Genomic DNA, 21,259 nt, shown 5'->3' with positions numbered 1-21,259 from the left:
GAATGATTTTTTCTTCTCCTGGGTTTAACGCGATTCCAGCGAACGAAACTTACGAAATTTTTTCTCCATTGGTAGCTCCGTTTCCAATCTGAGATCCTAACCCACATATCCGGATCCTTCGGAATTCTTCGAGAGTATCGCGTAAACTTTCCGTGTCTCGGTGGGAAAAGATTAGATTTTCTCAGGCCGCGTCTAGCTCTCCTTTTTCCCTCTTTCTTATTCTCAGAAACGACGCCATCTCCGGAGACTCGATCGCTTACACACACACTCGGGATAATTAAAATCCGGGATTATGTCGAAATCGATTGTAAGCTCGGCTATTTTACGGCGAAAAGATCGCGTTAAACATCCCCTAACAAGTGCTTCGTCAATTCACCTCGACTTTTTTCTCCTACGAAGAAATAAACTTCGAGCTGTCCCGACAGCCACTAGTACACGGGGGCCACTCTCGCATTCCCGCGCATAACGATATCGAGCGTGTAAAATATTTCATAGGCTTGTTTCTCTCTCTCTTTCTCTGCTTCTTTCCCAGCGCAGTCGTGTGCAAAAAGGACCGCGAAAATATACTGCGAGTTCGCATGACGCGTGCTTCGCTCGTTGCCCCCTGCCCCCTTCGAATATGTAATATGCGCTCTCGCGGAAAGTGAATATATACCCTTTACATGACTCGACATTCTGCGCTCGAATTTTTCTCTCCCCTCTGCATTTGAAATCCTTGCCTCGACTGCGCTGTGTTTCGCCGCTCGAGCTTATCGACCCCCCCCCCCCCCCGTGTGTGTGTGTGTGTGTGTACTTTCTTCCTTTGTGTCTCTCTTTAGCCCCCTTTCGCGAAACTTACCTGCGCCGCGCGGAATTCCTTGCGCGCGTTTTAACGAAGCCCATGCAGGAGTGAGAGAGAGAGAGAGAGACAGCGAAAGGGATCCGCGCCCTTTCGAATCGCGCGCGACGCGGAATTAAATTCCTGAAGAGCTGCGCGAGAGAGCAAAAAAAAATTGGTTGTACCGTAGTGAGTAGTGAGAGAGTACACACTGCGCAGCTTTTTCGGATGATTGATCGCGTTAATTTGATTCAATGGCTCCGGACCGCGGCCACGAGTCTTATCCTCGATTGGAATGCTGAAAATGAAAGGTATACAGAGGGAAATATTGCGGCCTCGGGCTTCCTTCTGCTGTTGTGCCTCGCGAGAGAGCGTAATTGAAGCTTTCGTAGATTGAAAAATCTGCAACATGTAGGACGACGTATAAAATTGCGGAGAGAGAGGAAAGCTTGCTTATATCCTTATGAACGACCCTAAATCACCATCAGCGAACTGGGCCAGCGAATGTGCCCCCCGCAGCAGCGGCAGCTCCATAAAACAATAATCGTGCGCGCGCGCGCGCGCGCGCGAGAGAGAGAGAGACAGAGAGAGAGTTTCGCCTACCGGCGCAAAAGTAGAAAAGACCAGCGCAGCAGCAGCAGCAGCGGCGAGTGTACAAATCTAGATTAAGCAGAGGTCCGCAGCGCGATAAACTTCAATTCGCGGCCGTTTCTACTCTCGAGAAAAACTGTCGCATTGGCGGGAAAAAGAGAAAAGGATCGCGGCACGTGCGGCCCCCGGTCGTTATGGCCTCGAGCAGATATGAGCGAAATAAATCTCCGGATGCGGCGGGCGTTTAACAGCACTCGGCGTGTACATGTGTTAAGGCCTGCTGGAGAGTGTTATGCGCTGCTCTCTGTGGTCGGGATTATTGCACCTTAGAAGATTTCGGGGTTTCAATTATTCGGCTCGTGTTGCTGCTCATGTTTCCAATTTGAAGAACGACTATAGCTGCTACATCGTGTCATTTTAGCAGAAAAGAAGAAGAGACAGAGTAGAATGAAGATTCCAGGGCTCCTATTGTCCCTCTTTCAATTTCGACCGTACGAGAATCTTTCCTTTAACAAGGCTCGTTATTATCGCACACACACAGTTCTGAGCAAAAAGATAAACCTGAGGGAACAAAAACGCGAGCAAGACAAGACAGAGATGTAATGGGGGAAGGTTATGAGGACGACGGCTCAAGTAGTCCATGGGTTGCGCAGCTATTTGCCATGGGAGGAGGTGGAGCGAGCAGACGGTGGATAACTTGCCTCCTTATTTCCCAGCAGACCCGTGCCGCCGCAGCTTCATCCGCTGCACTACACGGGCGTTGCATGCATCTTTGCCATTTTCCCTCGTCTCTCACCTCTCCCGGCCTGATGCTCAACTCTCGCTCTATGATTTACAACCGGCCATGCAAACTGATGATTTTTCCTCCTTTATTCTTCTCGTTTGTCTGCTCCTCCTTTTTCTCCTCGCCTGCTCTAAATTTTGCATGCTTTTGCACTTACCCCCGCGGAGTCGAGTTTATTTGCGGCCGCAGTGCACACAACGACGGTGATGAGCTTTTTTTATGGGGCACCTAGAAAATGGCTGGTTAATTGATGAGTTGCTATTCGAAAAAAAAATTTTAAGCCAAGCTTCAAGTACACGGTATACAATCAATTTACGCGGCATCGAATGACTGCGCAAACAAAGAAACAAATCTCACTGCAAACCCTCTTGATTCGCGTCAAACACCTCGAAACACTGGAGTCAGGAAATTCTGTTAATATTATCCCTCTCTCCCTCTCGACTCCGCCTATACGCACAAGCGGAACGTCGGGTCGATGCCATAGCCCCGCGATCACATACAGAGAGCGGCAAAGCCAAACGTTTGCAATTACCGCACGAGCCGAGTCGACCGATCGGTTGGAAACGTCTCGGCTTACGTTACATTGCCGCTACTGCAGTCGTCGTCGTCGTCGTCGTCGTTGACGCTGTACGAGTATAGGGGGTAGCTCGTCGCTAAAATCCAGCCGGAGGACACAGACACTCAGCGAGTCCTCCGTGCATGTGAGCGCTGTACACACCGATCAAAGTGCCTTTGGATGCTTACGCCTAATTAGTGTTTAATTAAGTCGCCCCTGGAGTTGCGTGGAGGATGCACGCGCGAAAAAAAGGTCGAGCCGTTTGATGTGCTGATGGTGGAATTTTTTTATTTAGAGAAGAGGTGGCGGGATTGAATTTTGAAATTTAGTTGGTTTTTCTCGATGGTAATGTTTTAGCAATATTTCATTTTTGTTTCTGGTGAGCTCTCTACTGGCTTTGATAAACCCGTATTGTAGTGAGTAATGAAAAGCTGGAAGTTATTTTATACGTGAAAGTTTATATTTTCGTTCCTGGTATTTTTACTCACAGAAGAAAATTCAAACAAGCATTACACGTTTCATTAGCATAATTCGCGTACCCGTAATTAATATTTACTACGAAAACAAAAACGTAATTCAACGACCGATGTATTTGTTTACTGGATTTTATAAATCATTCATCAAACATTCCACATTTCATTAGCGCTCAGATAGTCGTAATTAATACAACATTCGCTTCGAGAACAAAAACGATATTTTTAACGTAACATTATATTTTGATCAACTAAAATGTCCCTTCACTCTCGAGACCCACTTTTTTCCTCAAGCTACCCATCCAGAAAGAATCATTCCCGCGAATCTTTCATTAAACTTCGGACACGCAAATTGTTCCGCGGCGCGTTTCCCCGTTGGCCTTGTCGTCCCGGGGCTCTACTGCTGCTGCGCAGCTCGAGGATCAGCTGCCGACGCTCTCGTGTGTGGGATAATTAGGTAATATGCTAATTAGGCGGAAAAAGAAGGCGGCTTTGGAAGGAGAGCAGCAGCGGCGGCAGCAACAGCGGAGCACAGCGTTGGCCTATAATTAACCTGAGTACAACGAACAGCGCCTCTCGCTTATATATAATTATACAGGCCTAGTTTTCTTCGCGTCGCGACGCGCGTCCCGGAATATTAATTTCCGAGAGAACTGAACGAGTCATTTTTCTCGATTTTCTCCTCGCGATGCGAATGATATTTCTGTGTTGTTTATTTTTATTTTTGGTTTATTTACAAACAGCCGCAAGAAAAGCGCCACTAACTTAATTGCCGCGGCACGCAGCTGAAAAAATCTTCACTCTCCGGAAAATTGCGAAACCTCCAAAGTATTTTCTCGCTGCATGCATCGCCGTAATTTGATGTAATAGTTGGCTGGGCTGGCGTTACCTACACACACGCGGGCAGAGAAGCCAGCTAAAAGCAGGTGTAAAAGGGGAAGAGGCAGAGAGCAGCGCGGCGCGCGAGTGCTGGAGATGAAAAAGCATCCGTCATTTTCACTTTCGGTGAGCGCCGACGCAAGCGACTCGCGGTAACATCTAAGAAATTTATCGATGCTCCGCAAAAAGAGAGAGTGAGAGCGAACTCCGAGGAAAAGTCCTGGCGCTGCTCGGTGTATATCAATTAACGCCTAAGTGCGTTAAGGAGAGAAGCACGTCGACGGGTAAAATTATTGCGTGTAACCCGAAATTTTTGTGTTCGGGTCAGTGGACTTTATTTTGGTATAATCTGATTGAAAAAGCGTATGAGGAAATTAAGCGTTGACGTTTTGTAAAATTTGCGAATTTTAAAATCATGCGCAAATTTTCGGGAATCGAAATTCCGAGAACGTTATATTTGAGCAATAAAAGAGAATACTCGCAGAAATGATACTCGTCCATAAATTTTTCCGCGCGCCTTTTGCGGATTAAATTATGGAAAATCCCGCCGATTTTAATACGAATTTTACCGCCAGACCATTGCAGTGCGCGTTTCTCATCGCCAATAAAACCGATACTCCATTAAACGAATTAACCGCGTTTAATTAAAACAAAAGCGCCGGAATAAAGCAGCAGCCGTGTGCGCCCCTGCCGAACGTTCCCCGGTGTATCTACCCCTCCTCTTTTTTATCTCTTCTAATTTGAATATAAGCTCGTAAATCAGCGAAAAAATGCATAGACATTAAATGAAAACCGATTCGATTGTCGGGGGACTAATCGAAACACATGTTAGTTTTAACAATAAACTCATTAATGTTAATGCGGCGTTAACAGGTGAGAGTCGGGGATGCTGATTCGGCGCCTTTGAACAATAGTCGATGCGCGACACGGTGCTGCCCAATGAGCAAGTGCTCTCTCTCTCTACTTCTCTTTTGCAGAGAAGTGCATTGATTATCGGTGATATTCGATTAATTATCGGGACGCTTGTTTCGTCGACCGACGCGGCAGTCGCATATTATAAGACCCCGTGCATAGTAGTCTTTAGTTATTGTCCTTGAAATTAATATAAGTCGTAGTTGTATCGTGGCGCGAAATTCAAATTTTAAATCGACTCTCGAAAACCACTAAATGGCTAAACTACCAACCCAGGCACACGCTAATCTGGGCGCGAAAGTGGATCCACTCAAAAATAGTCAAAAAATCCGCGTAAGTATGCAAAAGCGATAGAGCAAAGCCGCGCTTCATAGTCACCGGAGCAAAAAGCCGATCCCGGTGAAAACAAAGCGGCAAGTTTCGGGCGTGCGACAGCCAAATTTACACGCTAATTAGGTACGATGATTAATTGCCGCGATAGTATTGGCAGCTAGAATGTATATTTAGGCGATTCTTTGAGCTTTGCGCATTGTTTTTGCGAAAATAAAGAGCCGCGCGACAAAACCGCCACCGCCGCGGACAAAAGCGCACCTGCCATAGCTTTAATATACTTTGTAGTTAATTATCTCGATGGGGAATTGCCCTCCCTATACGTATATAACACGCGGGGCGCGTATAACACGTCGTTTTCATAAATCAGCCTTTTGAAGTGCGTTTCTAGATCATTCTTTCGAAATTGCGCAATACACCGCCGCTCATCATCAGGATTAATGTTATCGAAAATCGTGATTGTTGCGATATAACACGCAGCTGCATTAAGATATTATCCCGCGCGCGTAATATAACGCTTTCCGAAAATATCCACACGTCGCTTTCGTTTCGGCAAACTGCGACAGCTACTCCCCGCCGTAATCACGATTTATCGCACGAACTACGCAGCGGGCTAGAAAACTCGCATTTTACCTTTTAATTTTCCGTCCCTACCCGGTACGATTTTATCGAGAGCTGTAAGCACGTTTTATTGTGTCGCGCGCACGGCCAGCCGATGACATATGTCGGATTTCATATTTTTGGCAGCACACGCGCGGTGGGCAAGATGCAAATGCTGTTTGCGCTTCGCGTAAAACGCGCGGGGGCGCACGTCGCTTTCGGCCGAATTGGATGCTCGCGTATGGAGAGAAAAGCATTTTGCAGGCCTTTCTATTACACGATGGGGAAAAAGCGGCCGCGCGGCGCTTGTTTTTCGAAACAGGCGCTTTTTTACAAGCTCCATCGAAATGCGAGCGTGTCGAGTCCCGAAAAAAAAAATTAAGTGATAATAAGTGTCACTCGCAGAGACGAGCTCGCGCATTCCATCTCGCGCAGTTAAGGATCGTTTGATTATAAATACAATGCATCCTTATAGCTAATTTAAAAGTTCGAGTGTGCTCGCGGAAAAACGGCCCGTTTCGATTCCGATCTGCATGCATTTCTATGCATTTCCATGCATTTCTAATGGGGCCGCGAGCGCGCGCGACTTTTTTTGCGCGACGAGCGAGCGAGTTAAGCGATTTGCGCGAGCGCAAAAGAAACAGAGGGAAAAAGGGAGAGCAAAATAGAGTATCTCCTACCTGACGGATCCTTAATTAAGAATCTCTGGGAAAAGTAAGGGACCAGGTGCCGGGGCTGCGCCAGAAACGGATTACGAGCATTCGGAACTTCGCTAAGTCGCGTTGTCTCGCCGCAGAGGAAAAAACGATGTACTGGCCCCGACGTATCGTTTTGTTCTTTTTCACTTTTATCTGTATTAATGTACTAAATTCAGCATTTTACACCATGGTTTTGCTCATTGCCCCATTGCCCAAAGCGCAGTTTCAGTAGAACAGGGAGAATTCGGTCAGACGCAGCTCTTATGAGTCCATTCGAGCACCGCTGGAAAATAAATAGAAAATAAAAGAAAATTTACGAATTTCATTAAGCCGAGCGAGCGCCTACGTACTGAATTGCTATGGCGTAACGGCCGTTAGAGAGAGAGAGGGAAGATTTTCAAAGAACGCGCACGTATACCCTCCTAACATCCCGTTAACCGCGGCGCTAAAGCCGAAGTAACCATTCGGAGCTTATCTTTTTTCGCCCGTGTATTTCACGCGGGCGCGGAAAATTTGAATAGCTTCGGTCGCTTCAGCGCGGCACAAAGTGCCTCTTTGGAGGCGGCGGCCGTGTCGCCTTCGAAATTCTCTCGCCGAGCGAGAACGGCTTATAGGGCCATTTGTTTCTACTTATGCGCACGCGAGGCGGGCCCCTTCCGCATTACGCGGAATGTGTTGATACCGAAATTGCTTCATTAAGATTATATTGTCGTGTACTGCACTACGCGCTCGCGGTTGCCTCCTTTGCCTGCAGGGGGTCAGCGTTGTATCCTATACGTGTATAGCTGCGGTCTCTGCCGTGTGGCAAAGCCCGAGTCGATGATCGTGCTTCCCGATGCTGCGGGGAATTATTTCGTTTCGTTCCGCTGTGCTATTGTTTAGAATAACACGCGCGGGGATGTTTTAATGCTCTTTAAGGCTCCTCTATTGTGCTCTCGCTCTCAGCGAATGCTTAATCGGATTGTTTCTACGCGAACGAGAGGAGACCCTATTAAATATAAAAAATACTTCAACGTGCACGTGGAAAAAAAGAAGTAATAAGCGTCGTTATACCGAGTTAATCTCTCGAGTCCGCGACGAGTCCGAGAAAACAAGCCGGAGACACGCAGCGAAAGATTTCATCTTTTAAAAAATGCAATTTGAATATTTAATCCACTCTCGTCGTCGTTGAATCTCGAGAAGAGAAGAGATACTCTTTTTCCCGGCGTTGCATTCACCGGATCCTCTCTCCCGGAGACGCGACGGCAAATCCGACGGAGGAACGTTGAAGAGAGAGATAAGAATCGAAATCGCGCCGCACGAAAGAGCCCGACTCTCGAGCTGTACAATCTGGAAAAAATAGAGAACTGCCTGACGTTGACGCGATGGAAAACAGGTCGACAAAAATAAACTGTGCGTTTGGAACGAGATCGAAGTGATAAAAATTACAACTAAGTTATCATGATTATCAAATTTAGAAAGCTCGATAGCACCGCTATTTCCGCCCTCGGCTAGAGAGCCGTAAATAGAACAACGTGGGCTCGACATAAATAAAGCAAAAACGTGCGTCTATTTCAAATTAACGAAAGGCCGGCGGCAACGACTGCGGCGCCCGTGTATGTATTGTATAGCAAGGCCGAGACGCGCCCGGAATTCGGCTCTCTCCCTCTCTCTCTCTCTCTCTCTCTCTCTCTCTCTCTCTCTCTCTCTCTCTCTCTCTCTCTCTCTCTCTCTCTTGCTCACGCACATTTCGTGATTTTCATTTCGCGAGGCTGGGTTAGCTCTGCGGCACCACGCGTGCCCCCTATATCATCGTTTAAAATAATATTGCGTCCAGGGCTCTCGCTTGTGCTCTCATATCCGCCGCGACAAATCACACGGCACTGCTGCGAAAATGGCCCAAGGAATACGAAGCGCCGCTGAAAATATAACGGCTGTGGCTTTATTTTTCTGGGAGGAGGGGATTGTTACGCCGCCCGCGCGTGGCTCGTGCGGCGGTGGCAGTAGGCTCGCGGTAGGAGCTTTCGGCTGCTTCTATTTTTAGGTTTTTCTTCGCCGAAGCGAGTCGTCCTCGAAATATTTAATAAAAAGCGAGCGAGGAGAGACTAGCGGCGTGGAAACGAGAGGCACGAGAGAGAGAGTTATGAATTCGACGATTAGGTCTTTTTTCTCGCTGGGCGAAGAACGGGCTCCTAAGAGCTTTAATTGTGACTAGGGAGAAACGAAGTCGGAAGGAGAATTTAATGAAAAATTTCGCGAGGTATTTTCTAATCGGATTCTCCACTCGCGCGTATGCGACTCTCGGAAAATTATTAGAAAAGAATTTCGACCGCAATATCCGCAGTCCAATACCTTAATTAACGTTGAGCCAACTTTGGCCATACGCAGGGCGGAGAGAGAGAGAGAGAGAGAGAGAGAGAGAGAGAGAGAGAGAGAGAGAGAGAGAGAGAAATAGAGAAAAAGAGAGAGAGAGAGATAGAGAGAGAGAGAGAGAGAGCATAGCATTCACAATTGTTATCCCACGCATTACTACGCAATCCAACATCACCGTAACCATAACAAACTTCGTTAATTTACCTCGCGCGGATGCAGCTCACCACTCGCAATCTCTACATCCATACAAATCCCAGCGTCTCTCAGCCACTAGCGCGCGCCACACCAGCAGCTTTCTCTCTCTCCTCGAAGAAACTTCCTCCCACTTGGCTCATTCCGCATAGTCCGCGAGTCACTCAGGGGAAGCGCCGTCAATCGCAATTACGTTAAAACGTCTAATTGGCCCGCTCGCTTACACAGTCATACACGTACCGAGATCTCTGCTTAACCCTTGGCCTCGATTCCCTTGTACATCTATACCCGCGCTCGCGCGCGCGCAAAGAGAAAAGGAGGTGCGGTCGGGAAGGGGACTCCTTTCAGAAACGTTGTTGGTTCGCGGCCAAAGGCGCAGAGCCTCTTAATAATACATCTCTCTTGAATCGGCGCCAGGCCCGATAATTTCGGCCGCCGATATTTTTCAAAGTCTGCCGCAGTCCGGTATTTCCGCGTAAATCTTCGCTGCGGAGCGCCGGCGGCGGCGACCACTGGGCATTAACATTGAGAGAAGTTTCGCGAGGGACGGGTTGCATCGTTTTTTTTTTTCATCGCGAGTTTTATATGCGGCGATTTTGTTTTTAGGGGACGTATACGCGAGGACACGCCGCTGCACACAGACGAAAAATTGAAAGCGGTGCCAAATTTCGGACTGTTTCTTATCCGATTAGCGACGGTTGTTTCGTTCTGATCTAGGAGTTTCGAGGAGGACGAGGTAGTGTAATTGGAAGCGAAGAATTCACGATCTTTTTGAATTTTCGACCTTTACCCCCGACAGCTCGTTTGCACGAAGGAAGAGCAGTACATTCGAAGCGAAGTTGTCGAATACTCAGCACACAACTTAAATATCTCAATGGCGTATAAGTGATAATTTCTCGATCCTCTCGGAGAAATTGAATTACTTGCACTCAACGAAGGCACGTAACGAAATCCTTCTTAATACCCCGAAGCCCGAGTTCGCCGAAACAATTAGTCAAAAATTAAATCCAAAGCCTTCCTCCAGACTTCAATGATTGAATCTCGGCAATAATTGTAATTGTACCCCTGAGCCCAGAAATTCGCGTGTGGAACTCTCAGGCCTCATAAGAACATGAATTATTCGCCGAAGGAACTGGCGCGTAAGACCACGGAGCGCAAACTTCTGTTCAACTTTGCTCTCCTCGATCACTGCAGCAACCCCCACGCGCTACTTGTATGTCTGCGTCTCTCTCTCTCTCTCTCTCTCTCTCTCTCTCTCTCTCTCTCTCACTCCCGGTTGGTGTAGAAGGAGGAGAACATCGATAGAAAGTCTATTTGCCGCGATTCGAAGTAAGTCACGCGTGCGCGACGCTCATCTGGTGGCTTCCGGTTAAGACTTCCGGCCGTTCTTCGGAGTTACCTTCCTGAGCGGCTCGGTTTGTTGCTCTGATGGAGGAACTGCTACTCGTACATGACGTTTCCAGTGAAAACTCCGGCTATTTCTGAGAGGGAAAAAGGTGGAAGAAAGTTCAGAAAAATGTGGGGAGATGTGTGTCGGCGAGATAGCAAGGCGATCATACTCGAGGATTTACGGGAATTATATCCGTTGAGAAAAGAAAAACTATTCTCTGCGAGAATTGGATCAGGTTAAATATTTACATTTAAGTTATTTAGATGCCAGATTTAGAACAGGAATCTGGGTTGTTCTAATTTTTAAGAATGCTGAGCTTGATGTTAAATCCGCTTATGGTTACGTTGCAGATTCTTAATAATTACTTGGCTAATTCTGCTAGTCCAGCGCAGTTGCACAAACGAGAAGAAACGGCATCGTAATCTCTTGCACGGTTTCTTTAATTTTTGAGGTTACTTATTATTACTATTCTTTAATAAGTTACGTGCTTGAAACAAGTACGCCCGCTGCTTAAAGGTTAAAACATTTCCCCGAAAAACATACAAACTATTTTTTAGAATGTGTAACAAAGCTTAAAAAAATATGCATAAATAATGTTTTTTATTTCTTCATGTATTTTACACAGTCTTTTGTTGACATTCTTGCACACTTTTTATACAAACGTATTCACATGAGGCCATTTTTTTGAGAAAAAGCCATTCAATTACTTATAAATATTTTTTATTCTTTACAATAATTACAAAAATAGCATTCTTATTGCTTGTAAGTTTTCAGTCAGTTACATCTCGAAGGAGGTATCCTCTTTAACAGTCAGATTATTAGTAGTGACCACCGTGACCGCCGTATTCACCGTTGGAGTTGGAGCCACTGTGGCTTCCAGTGTTGCCTTGGTTAACTACTGGGGGGTAGTTGTTGTTGCCACCAGGAGTGTACGAAATGCTGTCGATGTTGTAAGAGGCAAGAGTTTGGTCGATCCATTGACGGCCCTTGGCGACATCAGCATAGACTCCCGGAACATTTTGTTGGCCACAACCGATACCCCAGGCAACAATACCGGCCTGAGTGTAACGGGTAGAGTCGTATTGCAGTGGGCAGACCAGAGGACTGCCACCATCACCCTAGATAGCAGAAATAAATTAGTAGAAGTTCATTAACGCGAAAAACAACGACTAGCTAAATTATCAAACGCATTGAAACTTACAGTGCAAGCGTCAATGCCTTCAACGCCACCAGCGCACATGAATGTCTCGTGGAGCTTGAAGTACCTTCCAAGACGAGTGTTACGGAGGTTGTTCTGGCACTTGTCGTGAGGAACAGTAGGAAGCTCAACAGCCTTCAGGATGACTTGGTAGTGTCCCTTATCGCCTAAAGAGAGTTTGATATGAGTCATCATGAATTATTAATTTTCGGTAGAAGCATTCAGTATTTGATAGTAAGAGTCTTCTAAGTATTCTTACCGAAGACGTTCTTTCCCCATCCAGTGGTGAAGCATTTGCTGTAGTCGAAGTATTCGTTAGCTTCCGGCAGACATACAACCTCAACGTTGTCGGCGAGGTCGACAGGGGTATTAAGGATAAGCAGAGCATAGTCGTTCCACAAGCTTCCTGATTTGAAACCAGGGTGGGTGGCGAGGATAGCGACTCCACGGTCTTGATGAGGCAGGGGTTCGTCCACGGTCTGGGTGTCCCATTCTCCAGCACGGATGGAGAGCTCAGACGCCAAAGCTCTGTTTGGTGAAAGAATGATTACAATAATTTTCAGGTCTCAAATACATACCAATGATAAATTATAAATATTTACCCGTAAACGCAGTGAGCAGCGGTCAAGATGACTCTCTTGTGAATAAGAGAACCACCACACTTGTAAACCTTGACGAGGTTTCCTTTAACGTTCTGTTGTTTCAAGACAGCGACCATCCAGGGGAATTCAGCGAAGTTAGCCTCGTTGTTGAAGTTTCCAGTAATCCTGAAACCAACACCGTTAGGGTTGCGGTAACCACAGCCCTTGCTGACGTGATCTTTGCCGATGATGCCTCCTGTGTGTCCACCAGTTCCAGGGTTCTGAGTGTTTCCACCAGTGCCAGGATTCTGAGTGTGTCCACCAGTTCCAGGGTTTTGGGTGTGTCCGCCAGTTCCAGGGTTCTGAGTTGGGACCTCGTGTCCACCAGTTCCAGGGTTCTGAGTGTGTGTACCAGTTCCGGGTTTCTGAGTCTGTCCACCAGTTCCAGGGTTCTGAGTGTTTCCACCAGTTCCGGGGTTCTGAGTTGGCACTTCGTGTCCACCAGTTCCGGGTTTCTGAGTCTGTCCACCAGTTTCGGGTTTCTGAGTCTGTCCACCAGTTCCGGGTTTCTGAGTATGTCCACCAGTTCCGGGTTTCTGAGTCTGTCCACCAGTTCCAGGGTTCTGAGTGTGTCCACCAGTTCCGGGGTTCTGAGTTGGCACCTCGTGTCCACCAGTTCCGGGTTTCTGAGTCTGTCCACCAGTTCCAGGGTTCTGAGTTGGCACCTCGTGTCCACCAGTTCCGGGTTTCTGAGTCTGTCCACCAGTTCCAGGGTTCTGAGTGTGTCCACCAGTTCCGGGTTTCTGAGTCTGTCCACCAGTTCCAGGGTTCTGAGTGTGTCCACCAGTTCCAGGTTTTTGGGTGTGTCCACCAGTTCCAGGGTTCTGAGTTGGGACCTCGTGTCCACCAGTTCCGGGTTTCTGAGTCTGTCCACCAGTTCCAGGATTCTGAGTGTGTCCATCGGTACCAGGGTCTTTAGGTTCCTGATCGTGACCAGGAATAATTTCGGGAGGAAGACAGCAGACAGACAAGTAGTGGTCGCATGAGCGTCTTGTGCTAAAATGAATTTGTTATTATTAAATAAAACCCATAAGAATTTTGTGTTTTTTCAATTATTGAGAAATCAAAAAAGTTTCTGATTAAAATGTTTACAAAAATATTGAACTTACTTGGTTGGGTTGTCAACGGTTCCAACGAATCCGGTTCTGATATCGATGATACCCTCACCGTCCTCGTTCATGGATCCTTGGTAGTTACATTGGTAGTATGGCACGCACTCGCAGACTGAGTTTTCGTAGTCAATATCTCGTTTAGCTCTGGTGTTGACCTTTCGTGGTTCACCAAAAACGAACCTGACCAATTCACTGTAGTCTTCCGGGATGGAGACTTCATAAGCGGCACTGATGCTGACAAGCAGCAGTGCTGCGAAGATTACTTTCATCATTTTAGCGTTTCAGGAGCTATAACACAAATACAAAATAAGTTATAGTAAGTAATAAATACATTCAGGAAATTCATTTTCTCATGTCAATTTCTGGCACAAAATTCCCGAAGACATTTTTCGCAGAAAATTTTATGACCTCTAACTATTTGGTTAACCGCAGCGATGCTAAAATTCCACTCAGCGCTCTTATTCCGCGAGGAACTAACTATCTTTCACATAGACTAGTTAGTGAGTCATGCAATATTGCATAAGAAACAGACGCGCAGGTATCTTCCTTAACCGATTGAATCTGGCATTAATGGAATGTGTGTAAACATAACAACAGCTGCGCAAGTAAATTACGTCACGCATGATCGATAAACGATTTCGAAAATTTTCTTATGCACTATTGTTTATTCGTTTACATTCTGTATCGCACAATTCAATATCTATGCCGAGCCGGTGTTCAGCCAACTCGAAAATTCGTGTTTATACAGATGTATTGCTTTTCATTATGTGTAGCAATATGACCTTCAGTATCTTTTTATTTGAAAATACATTTAACTCAGTCGGTAATAATTAAATCTTCCATCGTCTTTGTATAAAACGCGTATTTTACAAATTTTGTGGAACAATTTCATCTTTAACATTTAGACTGACGTGATTCGAGCTGACAAAACGTCAAGCCGATAGATCGGCTTTTCGACAGGCTAAAGGTTAAAGTTGATAAAATCTGTATCGAGTTTTAGATTTAGAAAGTTTGGACTTCAGTATTTTGAAGTAGAATTATATTTGTAAATTTCGACCACAAGATACGATGGAAAAGTAATATTGTGAAAACAAAAATAATTTTGTAAATACACTGAAATTAAATCAAAGACCCTTCCTTTTAAGTTATAAACAATTTATCAAAACGTGTGCAAAATTTAATAACGGCATTACAATGAAACATAAATGACACTGAAAATTAATTAAAGAAATAAACGTAATAAATGTTCACCGTTTATTAAAATTGATCATAATTATAAAATGCCGAGAATAAAAATATTTAATAAACAATCCAATAAATGTATGAAGTTTTATAACCATTCGAGATTATACTTTTTTATCGCATAAAAATTATTTAACACGCGTAATCTACTTTGGAAAGATAAAAAGAAAGTAATCTGGATGAAAGTATCAAAGTTCGTTGTACTCACCAGGTACGCTTATTGTACCTCCTCTCGCGTACAGAGCCGAGTAATGATTAGCGCGTTTGTATCTCGTTCACTGGGTTTTTTAAGGCACAAACGCCGCGCACGCGGTTCTCGCTTCCCCCACTCGCGCGACCGATAATCCGTGCGAATCGTATTGGATACACCTAAGAAGCAGCAGTCGACACAGCGAGTAAACGCTCTGACGTCAGTCGTTCGCGCTCGCGGTCGATCATCGACGCTCTGATTGCACGCGTAAATGTTCATAAACGAACCCGATGAAAAATCCCAGCGCGCCGTTTTTCACCTTCATTCGTGGCGCGACGAGTTTCATTAGAAATATAATTCGCGGGGATACCCGCGATTACGCGTCGTCCGAGGCTACACTCGCACTGAAATTGCACACACATGCAGACGGTCAAATGTGTGAATCAGAGAGACTCGAGGATATTCAACTGGCTGCGCTCTGTTCTCTCGAGAATCCTCCAATATTTGACTAGTCGCCGGGCGGCGCTAGCTTTTGATTTATGCCGGTGTCCAATAAAACAGGGGATTTGTTTGTAACCAGCTCTCTCGGTCTCTTCGGGCAGCATGTGCGCGTACGAGTAAACCTTTCTCTTTGCCTATAACTCTACTATTCTCTCGTTTCCTCGAAAATTCTATTGTAGTGCAGCGAGCTGCGTGTTCCGCTCTAGCTTAGTGTCAACCGATGTTCCTGTCCTTCTTTTGTTAACTCCGAAGGGCAGAGTAAAATAAATGCCCTTACTTTGAATATTCGGGATTGCAAGGTATACTGCGAGCTATGAAATATCGGTCTGCCTTTTAATTTAAACTGGATTAATTTGTTGAAAACCACGCACTTTGGCTTCTTTGGTTTATTAAATTTGGATATGTTGAATGAGATCACCGGCAACAATTTTTTGTGGAAAATCCGAGTAATCGGAAAAAAGCAGAACTTGTATGTTAAGTAATGTACGCTTTGGGAGTAAATATTTGTAATTTATGTAACGACAATCTAAAGTCTTTCGGAGATATGATCGTGTACCGAAAGAACGAATTTTAATTTCGATTCGTAGCAATGCAATACAAGTAAGACATCTGTGTGTTGGTATGTGTCGTTCTGTGCTGTTATCGTGAATCATTTATGGAATTAATGACATCGAAATTACCGCTAATTCTAGGTAGCCTGAAAATATTACTTTTTTATGTTCTGCTTCTCATAACAGTCTTGTCATACTTATAAATTGATTCTGTTTTTTTGCCTTTTCCACGTGTCTCGTAGTAGCTGATTTTTCCTCTTAAACATCAACTATTGGGTATTCCTTCTATTCGCATCAAAATAATGAGGATAACGCATTGTTTGTTGTTGCAATTTTTCTGGACTTCTTCCTCATCAATGGATAAAATCTGCATAAAAGAAGGCTCGCTTATGCGCGTAAGTTGTTCGTCTGCATTTTTTATCAACATCAACATTCTTAATGAAGTTTAATATTTCCTTATAATCCTCGGCACTCTAAACTCGTTTTAATGTATCGTTAATTAAGCTCATTATAAAGAGCCATAAAAACCTGCTATTTATCACCACATCATCACCTAGTAGCATACGGAGCAAAAAACCGGATATTTTCCAAGACAATCTACTCCTAACGTGCACGAGGCGCTTCATCTTCAGCCTCGTACGTTCGCGCGCGCATTTTATATACACCTACACGGAAATTTAATGCCCCTCGGAGCAAAAGCTTTCTCGTGTATCCTTGTGTACGCATTATTCCATATCCCTCTCTTTCTCTCGTTCTCTCCTCCATACTCATCGAAATTTGCCCACATTGCAGCGTCGCCGTCGTATTCCCCCCGTTTTTTTTCTATTCGCCGGTTGTTGTTGTTCTATCTCGCGCACGTATGCGCGAGTGTGTACCTAAGCAACCGAAACAATATGTAACCCCTTATCGCGGTAGCGTTTACGGATTTTACGAGGTAAGGTCGTTCGGAGCAGTACTGCTACATATGTTTTGCGTGAAAAACGGGAACCGTAATCGAGTCGTGCTCCGTTCGAAAGCTCCGCGGTACTATACTGGCTCCGCTGCAGCAGAGAGAGAGAGAGAGAGAGAGAGAGAGAGAGAGAGAGAGAGAGAGAGAGCCGTTCGATCTCTCCGCTGGGAAAACGCTGCTACCGCCGCCGCTGCTGCTGCTGGTCCTCCAAGATTTCCTAGAACGCGCAAATTACACGCCAGAGATTTTCGCGTTGAATAGAAGAAAGATGAGGTCGTTTTTGTTAATTTTGATTTTCTTTTTCTGCCGAGAAACGAGAGAAGCTCGTTATAATTACTGTTTGTTGAGTTAATTATGTTTATTCACGGTTTGTGTGTTTGTATATGAAGATACATTTTTCCGATTCGAAATAAGCGTGCGTGGAAACGTTCGTATCGGCTAATTCTTTAATCTTCGATCAGGTCAACTGCAAACTCAAGTGTCATTCCGAATTTTTTTCACGCTTACTCTGCCGATGCGTGACTTGAGATTACGATGCAAATCGAAGTTTCTTGTATTGTCGATAAAATACGGCGCTTATACAAGCCAATTTTACAAGGACAAAAGATACGCTCTCAAGTTTTCGTGCGTAACGTCAAGGTTGGGGATTTCGCGATGTTTCGAAACTCTTTTTCTCATCGATTGCAGCAGCATTAATGTTATTGGTATTTTCGAAGCGAAGCGCGCCACTATCTCGAATTCAAAGAACAAATCGATAATTACACACGAATAACACGATGAAGAATCCGGGTCAGAAAGCGCGGAGAGCTCCATTTCCTATTCTCCGTAACCTTTCTCCTTACACACAGAATCAAATCCTCGGCAGCGAACAATTACAGGTCTCCCGTGTATTTCCGTACTTCTCCGCTCGAAGAGACTCGCAAAAAAAAAAAAGAGAGAGAGAGAGAGAGAGAGAGAGACCTCCCCCGCACGGAAACGAACGATACTCGGAGAACGGCGCTCGGAAAGAGGCAAAAAGGAACGAAACAGCCTCACGGTATTCATTTCCAAGTCTCGGCCGAGTAAAAGCACAGGGGACCGCGCTGGAAGCGAGCCGGCAAATTAAAACGCTCGCGCGCGCTAAAAAGACGACGACCTCTCGCACAAAAAAGCTCTCATAGAGAAGAGAGTCAACGCTGGCACCAGAGAGACTTCGATTTCCGGCCGTGGCGCGCTCTTCCGGGCTCCGCGAATTCTCCGATTGATTTCCGGTCTTAGGCGGCCGCATACGTGAGTCACATGCGTATGCGGGTTCCGGCTGTGTGTGGCCGTTCGACCGTGAGCTGTAGTCTCTCCGCTGCTGGGGGAAAGAGCGACGCTTAACGAGCGTCTCGTACGCGCTCGCAGTACCAAAACATCGGCCAATTACTTAGTATGGCTGATGGGACGACACGATGGTTTGCGCTGGGGAGAGATTTTAATTGAATTACCGATCGGTGGTGCTGGGCTATGGGAGATGCGATGAATTTTCATACCGGTGTATGCGGAAAGTTTCGAATGATTTTATATACTTGGAAGTATACGTAAACAGAAACAATCTTATGTTATGAATAAAAATCATCGTGATTAATGTTATACTGTGTAACGCCAGGTGACTATGATTTACGTACCAGCATTGTTGCGAACACGCAACACTAGTGATAAGCAACAATTTACTTTTTATTTAACAACGAATTTTAAAAATATATTTTTCATCTGGCACGTTTTGATGACAAAATTACTAACACTTCTTCTATTTGCACTATAGTGTTAGGACTAGTCAACATCATTAATTAACTTGCTATCTCTATAATCTACACAACAATAGTTCAATCTTATCTCCCGCAGTATCTATAACCACTTGATGTCATTCACCTCGTCCCTCCCACCTATGCATACTCGGCAAGCTGCTGCCTAACCCGTTAGAATGTATCGAATATATCTATTCCTCGAAGCCAGCGATTCTTTCTTCGCCGACTCATCTCCCTCTGACATCGTCCTGAAAATTATACGCGCCTCGAGATACGTCTCTCCAAAGAAAACGACCTCGAATGAGAGAGAAACGCTGAATGGAAAAGTGATGAAATATAAATATGGTACCCTCAGGAGAACAGCTCTCTGTAGTGTCATCTCTCCTCTTTCTCCTAGCGACCAAGTCTCTATCCAGCTACACCAGCCGATATCCGCTTTAGTAGAGCTTGTCCTGCGAACGCACGTGCGCGCAAATAGCGACCTTGCAGCGCTCGCGCTTTACCCCAGCGGCGATGGGCTACTCGTATTCTCGTGTCGTTCGACCTGATCAGACCAGGTCACCCTTTTTGTTACATTTGCCACGACGTAGGACTTTTAACAATGCTGACGAAGATAGTTCGAGTCGAATTTAGCTTTTAATTAGGGGATAATGACGTTAAACGGTAATGCGGTGCTGTATAACCAGCATTTCCTACGCCACGGCTGAAGTCTTCCTGCACCAAGGGATGAAAACTCCGGTAATCTGGCTTACAAGCTGCGGATTACGATTCCCTTACAATGAGCTTATCTCAGCTCCTGCGCGTATTTAAGAATCTGCAGAGGATAACGCAATATTCTGCTCGCGCGCAGCCTTACGATCATTATTCCTTCAATTAACATACGTAAATAAGCCGTCCGGAATTTCGTCAAAAATTTTATCACGACTGCGCTACGCGGAAGAAACTGCAGCAGCAGTGCATTACGCAAACGTCCTCCCTAATGAAGTCTTTACGAGCGCACACGCATCTCGCAACAGCAGCGGCAGCCAACTCGTCGTCGCCGTCGTCGTAGAATATGAGAGAACTTTGAATGGACTTGCAGCAGCAGCATTGTTCCGCGTTTAGTTTCCGCGCGTGTAGTCGGACGCAAAAATATGCTAATCCCTTATCGCAATTTAATTTCCGACGACTCTATCGCCGGCAGTATAGTATAGCAGTTCACCTCGTTAATTCGTCGGTGGGACTGCATAGCTACTACTGCGACTTCTTTGTCGTCGTCGGGGCCGTGTCGCCGATTCCGTCGAGGCGACGGGCAAGTTTTAATTCGCACGAATAACTGGGTCAGATGAACGGAACATTCGGCTAACTTTGATAAACAGCGGCTTGCTCGGTCTGCTGTACTCGGCTGGGAGAGAGATTTAAGTGTTATACTGGCTGTGATAATTTTGCTTCTCTGCGAGAATCGTGTACAAGAAACTATGCGTTCTAGAGCTAAGATTTTTTTCTTTTAAATATCGGTAGCGATTGTTATAAGATCGTATCTCTCCGAAACTTGCGATAACTCTGCCTAACGCCGCTCGCTGTAAATAGAGGAAAAGACAAGCGGGGCATATTACTCGGCGCTAGTTCGACACTGCCCTCGTTACCCTTATTTCCCGAGGCACTTGTTATTTTCGCCATTCTGCCCTACTACAGCAGCAGCAGCGCCGAGTAAAGGAATGTAAGCTCTTGCCTCTTTCGCTCCCTTCGGAGCCTCGGGCTACCATCATCGCAGCAGGTACAATCCTTGTTATCCGACCTACACGTACGCGATACAGGTGCAACGGACTCGGCAGCAGGTGCAGCGAGCTTGCAGGAGACTGAGCTTAATCTAGCACTTGCTGCTGAGTTTTTCTACTTTGACATCTTTAAACCGTCGCAGCGGGCCTAAGTTATTCATCCGCATGCAAGTTTCATGTTCATTTTGTTTGAAAGTTTCGCTTGAAATTGTTGTAGGAACAACAAACTTTTTAAAAGTTTACGCACACTCGGGTCACGTTCACTCGCTCTATTCTAATTTCTATTAAATATTTAATAAAAAAAAATAAACATCAAGCAGCTGGTATGTACACGTGTGCCCTCTAACGCGTGTACTACTGCGTCCTCGCAACTGAAACTTCCGTTCTTCTCTCTCAATTCCTCTTTCAACATTGGCTTGCGCGCGTACGGGAGAAATATTAGATAAATAAAGCCGAGAGTGGAAAGAACACGTGGGCTCGCGCTGTATAGCCTCCCCTTTCGCAGTTTCGCAACAAAGTCTTGTTACAAGTCCGGAGCCCATGTAGCTTCTTAACGAGTAAAGAGAGCGAGATGGAAAACACCACCGCGCGCGCTAGAAACAGAGACTGTATCTGCGGGGAAATTTTAAAGGCCGAGAGATATAGCCGAAGAACAACTTCGCGAGGAGAACTGAGATTAAAATGAAACATCTCGAAAACTCCTTGGTGCCTCTATTTGCCGCTTCCCCGCCGGATGTTTAATCGCCTCCGAGACTCTGCGTTGATATCGTCTTAT

The 21,259-nt window shown here is 45.5% G+C and overlaps 2 protein-coding genes across 6 annotated transcripts in view; one reads left to right on the top strand and one right to left on the bottom strand.

Moving 5' to 3' along the window:
- LOC100119433 (nucleolysin TIAR) overlaps positions 1-21,259 on the top strand; it is a 404,341-nt gene that overhangs the window by 112,364 nt on the left and 270,718 nt on the right. The window lies entirely within an intron of this gene.
- Positions 11,156-15,111, bottom strand: LOC100119326 (serine proteinase stubble). Of its 2 annotated transcripts, XM_016989891.3 has the most exons (7): positions 14,976-15,102; positions 13,523-13,813; positions 13,144-13,409; positions 12,375-12,990; positions 12,032-12,300; positions 11,776-11,939; positions 11,156-11,692 (listed from the first exon to the last, which is right to left on the bottom strand). In XM_016989891.3, exons 2-7 carry the CDS (start codon positions 13,795-13,797, stop codon positions 11,393-11,395), a joined length of 1,890 nt encoding a protein of 629 aa, XP_016845380.1. In that variant the 5' UTR covers positions 13,798-13,813; positions 14,976-15,102; the 3' UTR covers positions 11,156-11,392. The 2 variants fall into 2 exon arrangements, with proteins under 2 accessions (XP_016845380.1, XP_001603117.1); XM_001603067.6 differs by having other exon boundaries at positions 12,375-13,409; positions 14,976-15,111.

Source organism: Nasonia vitripennis, chromosome 4 (genome assembly GCF_009193385.2).
Source record: "Nasonia vitripennis strain AsymCx chromosome 4, Nvit_psr_1.1, whole genome shotgun sequence".
In the NCBI taxonomy this organism is placed as follows: domain Eukaryota; kingdom Metazoa; phylum Arthropoda; class Insecta; order Hymenoptera; family Pteromalidae; genus Nasonia; species Nasonia vitripennis.
Note: the sequence above shows the minus strand (reverse complement) of the source record. Positions and strands in the feature narration are given on the sequence as shown.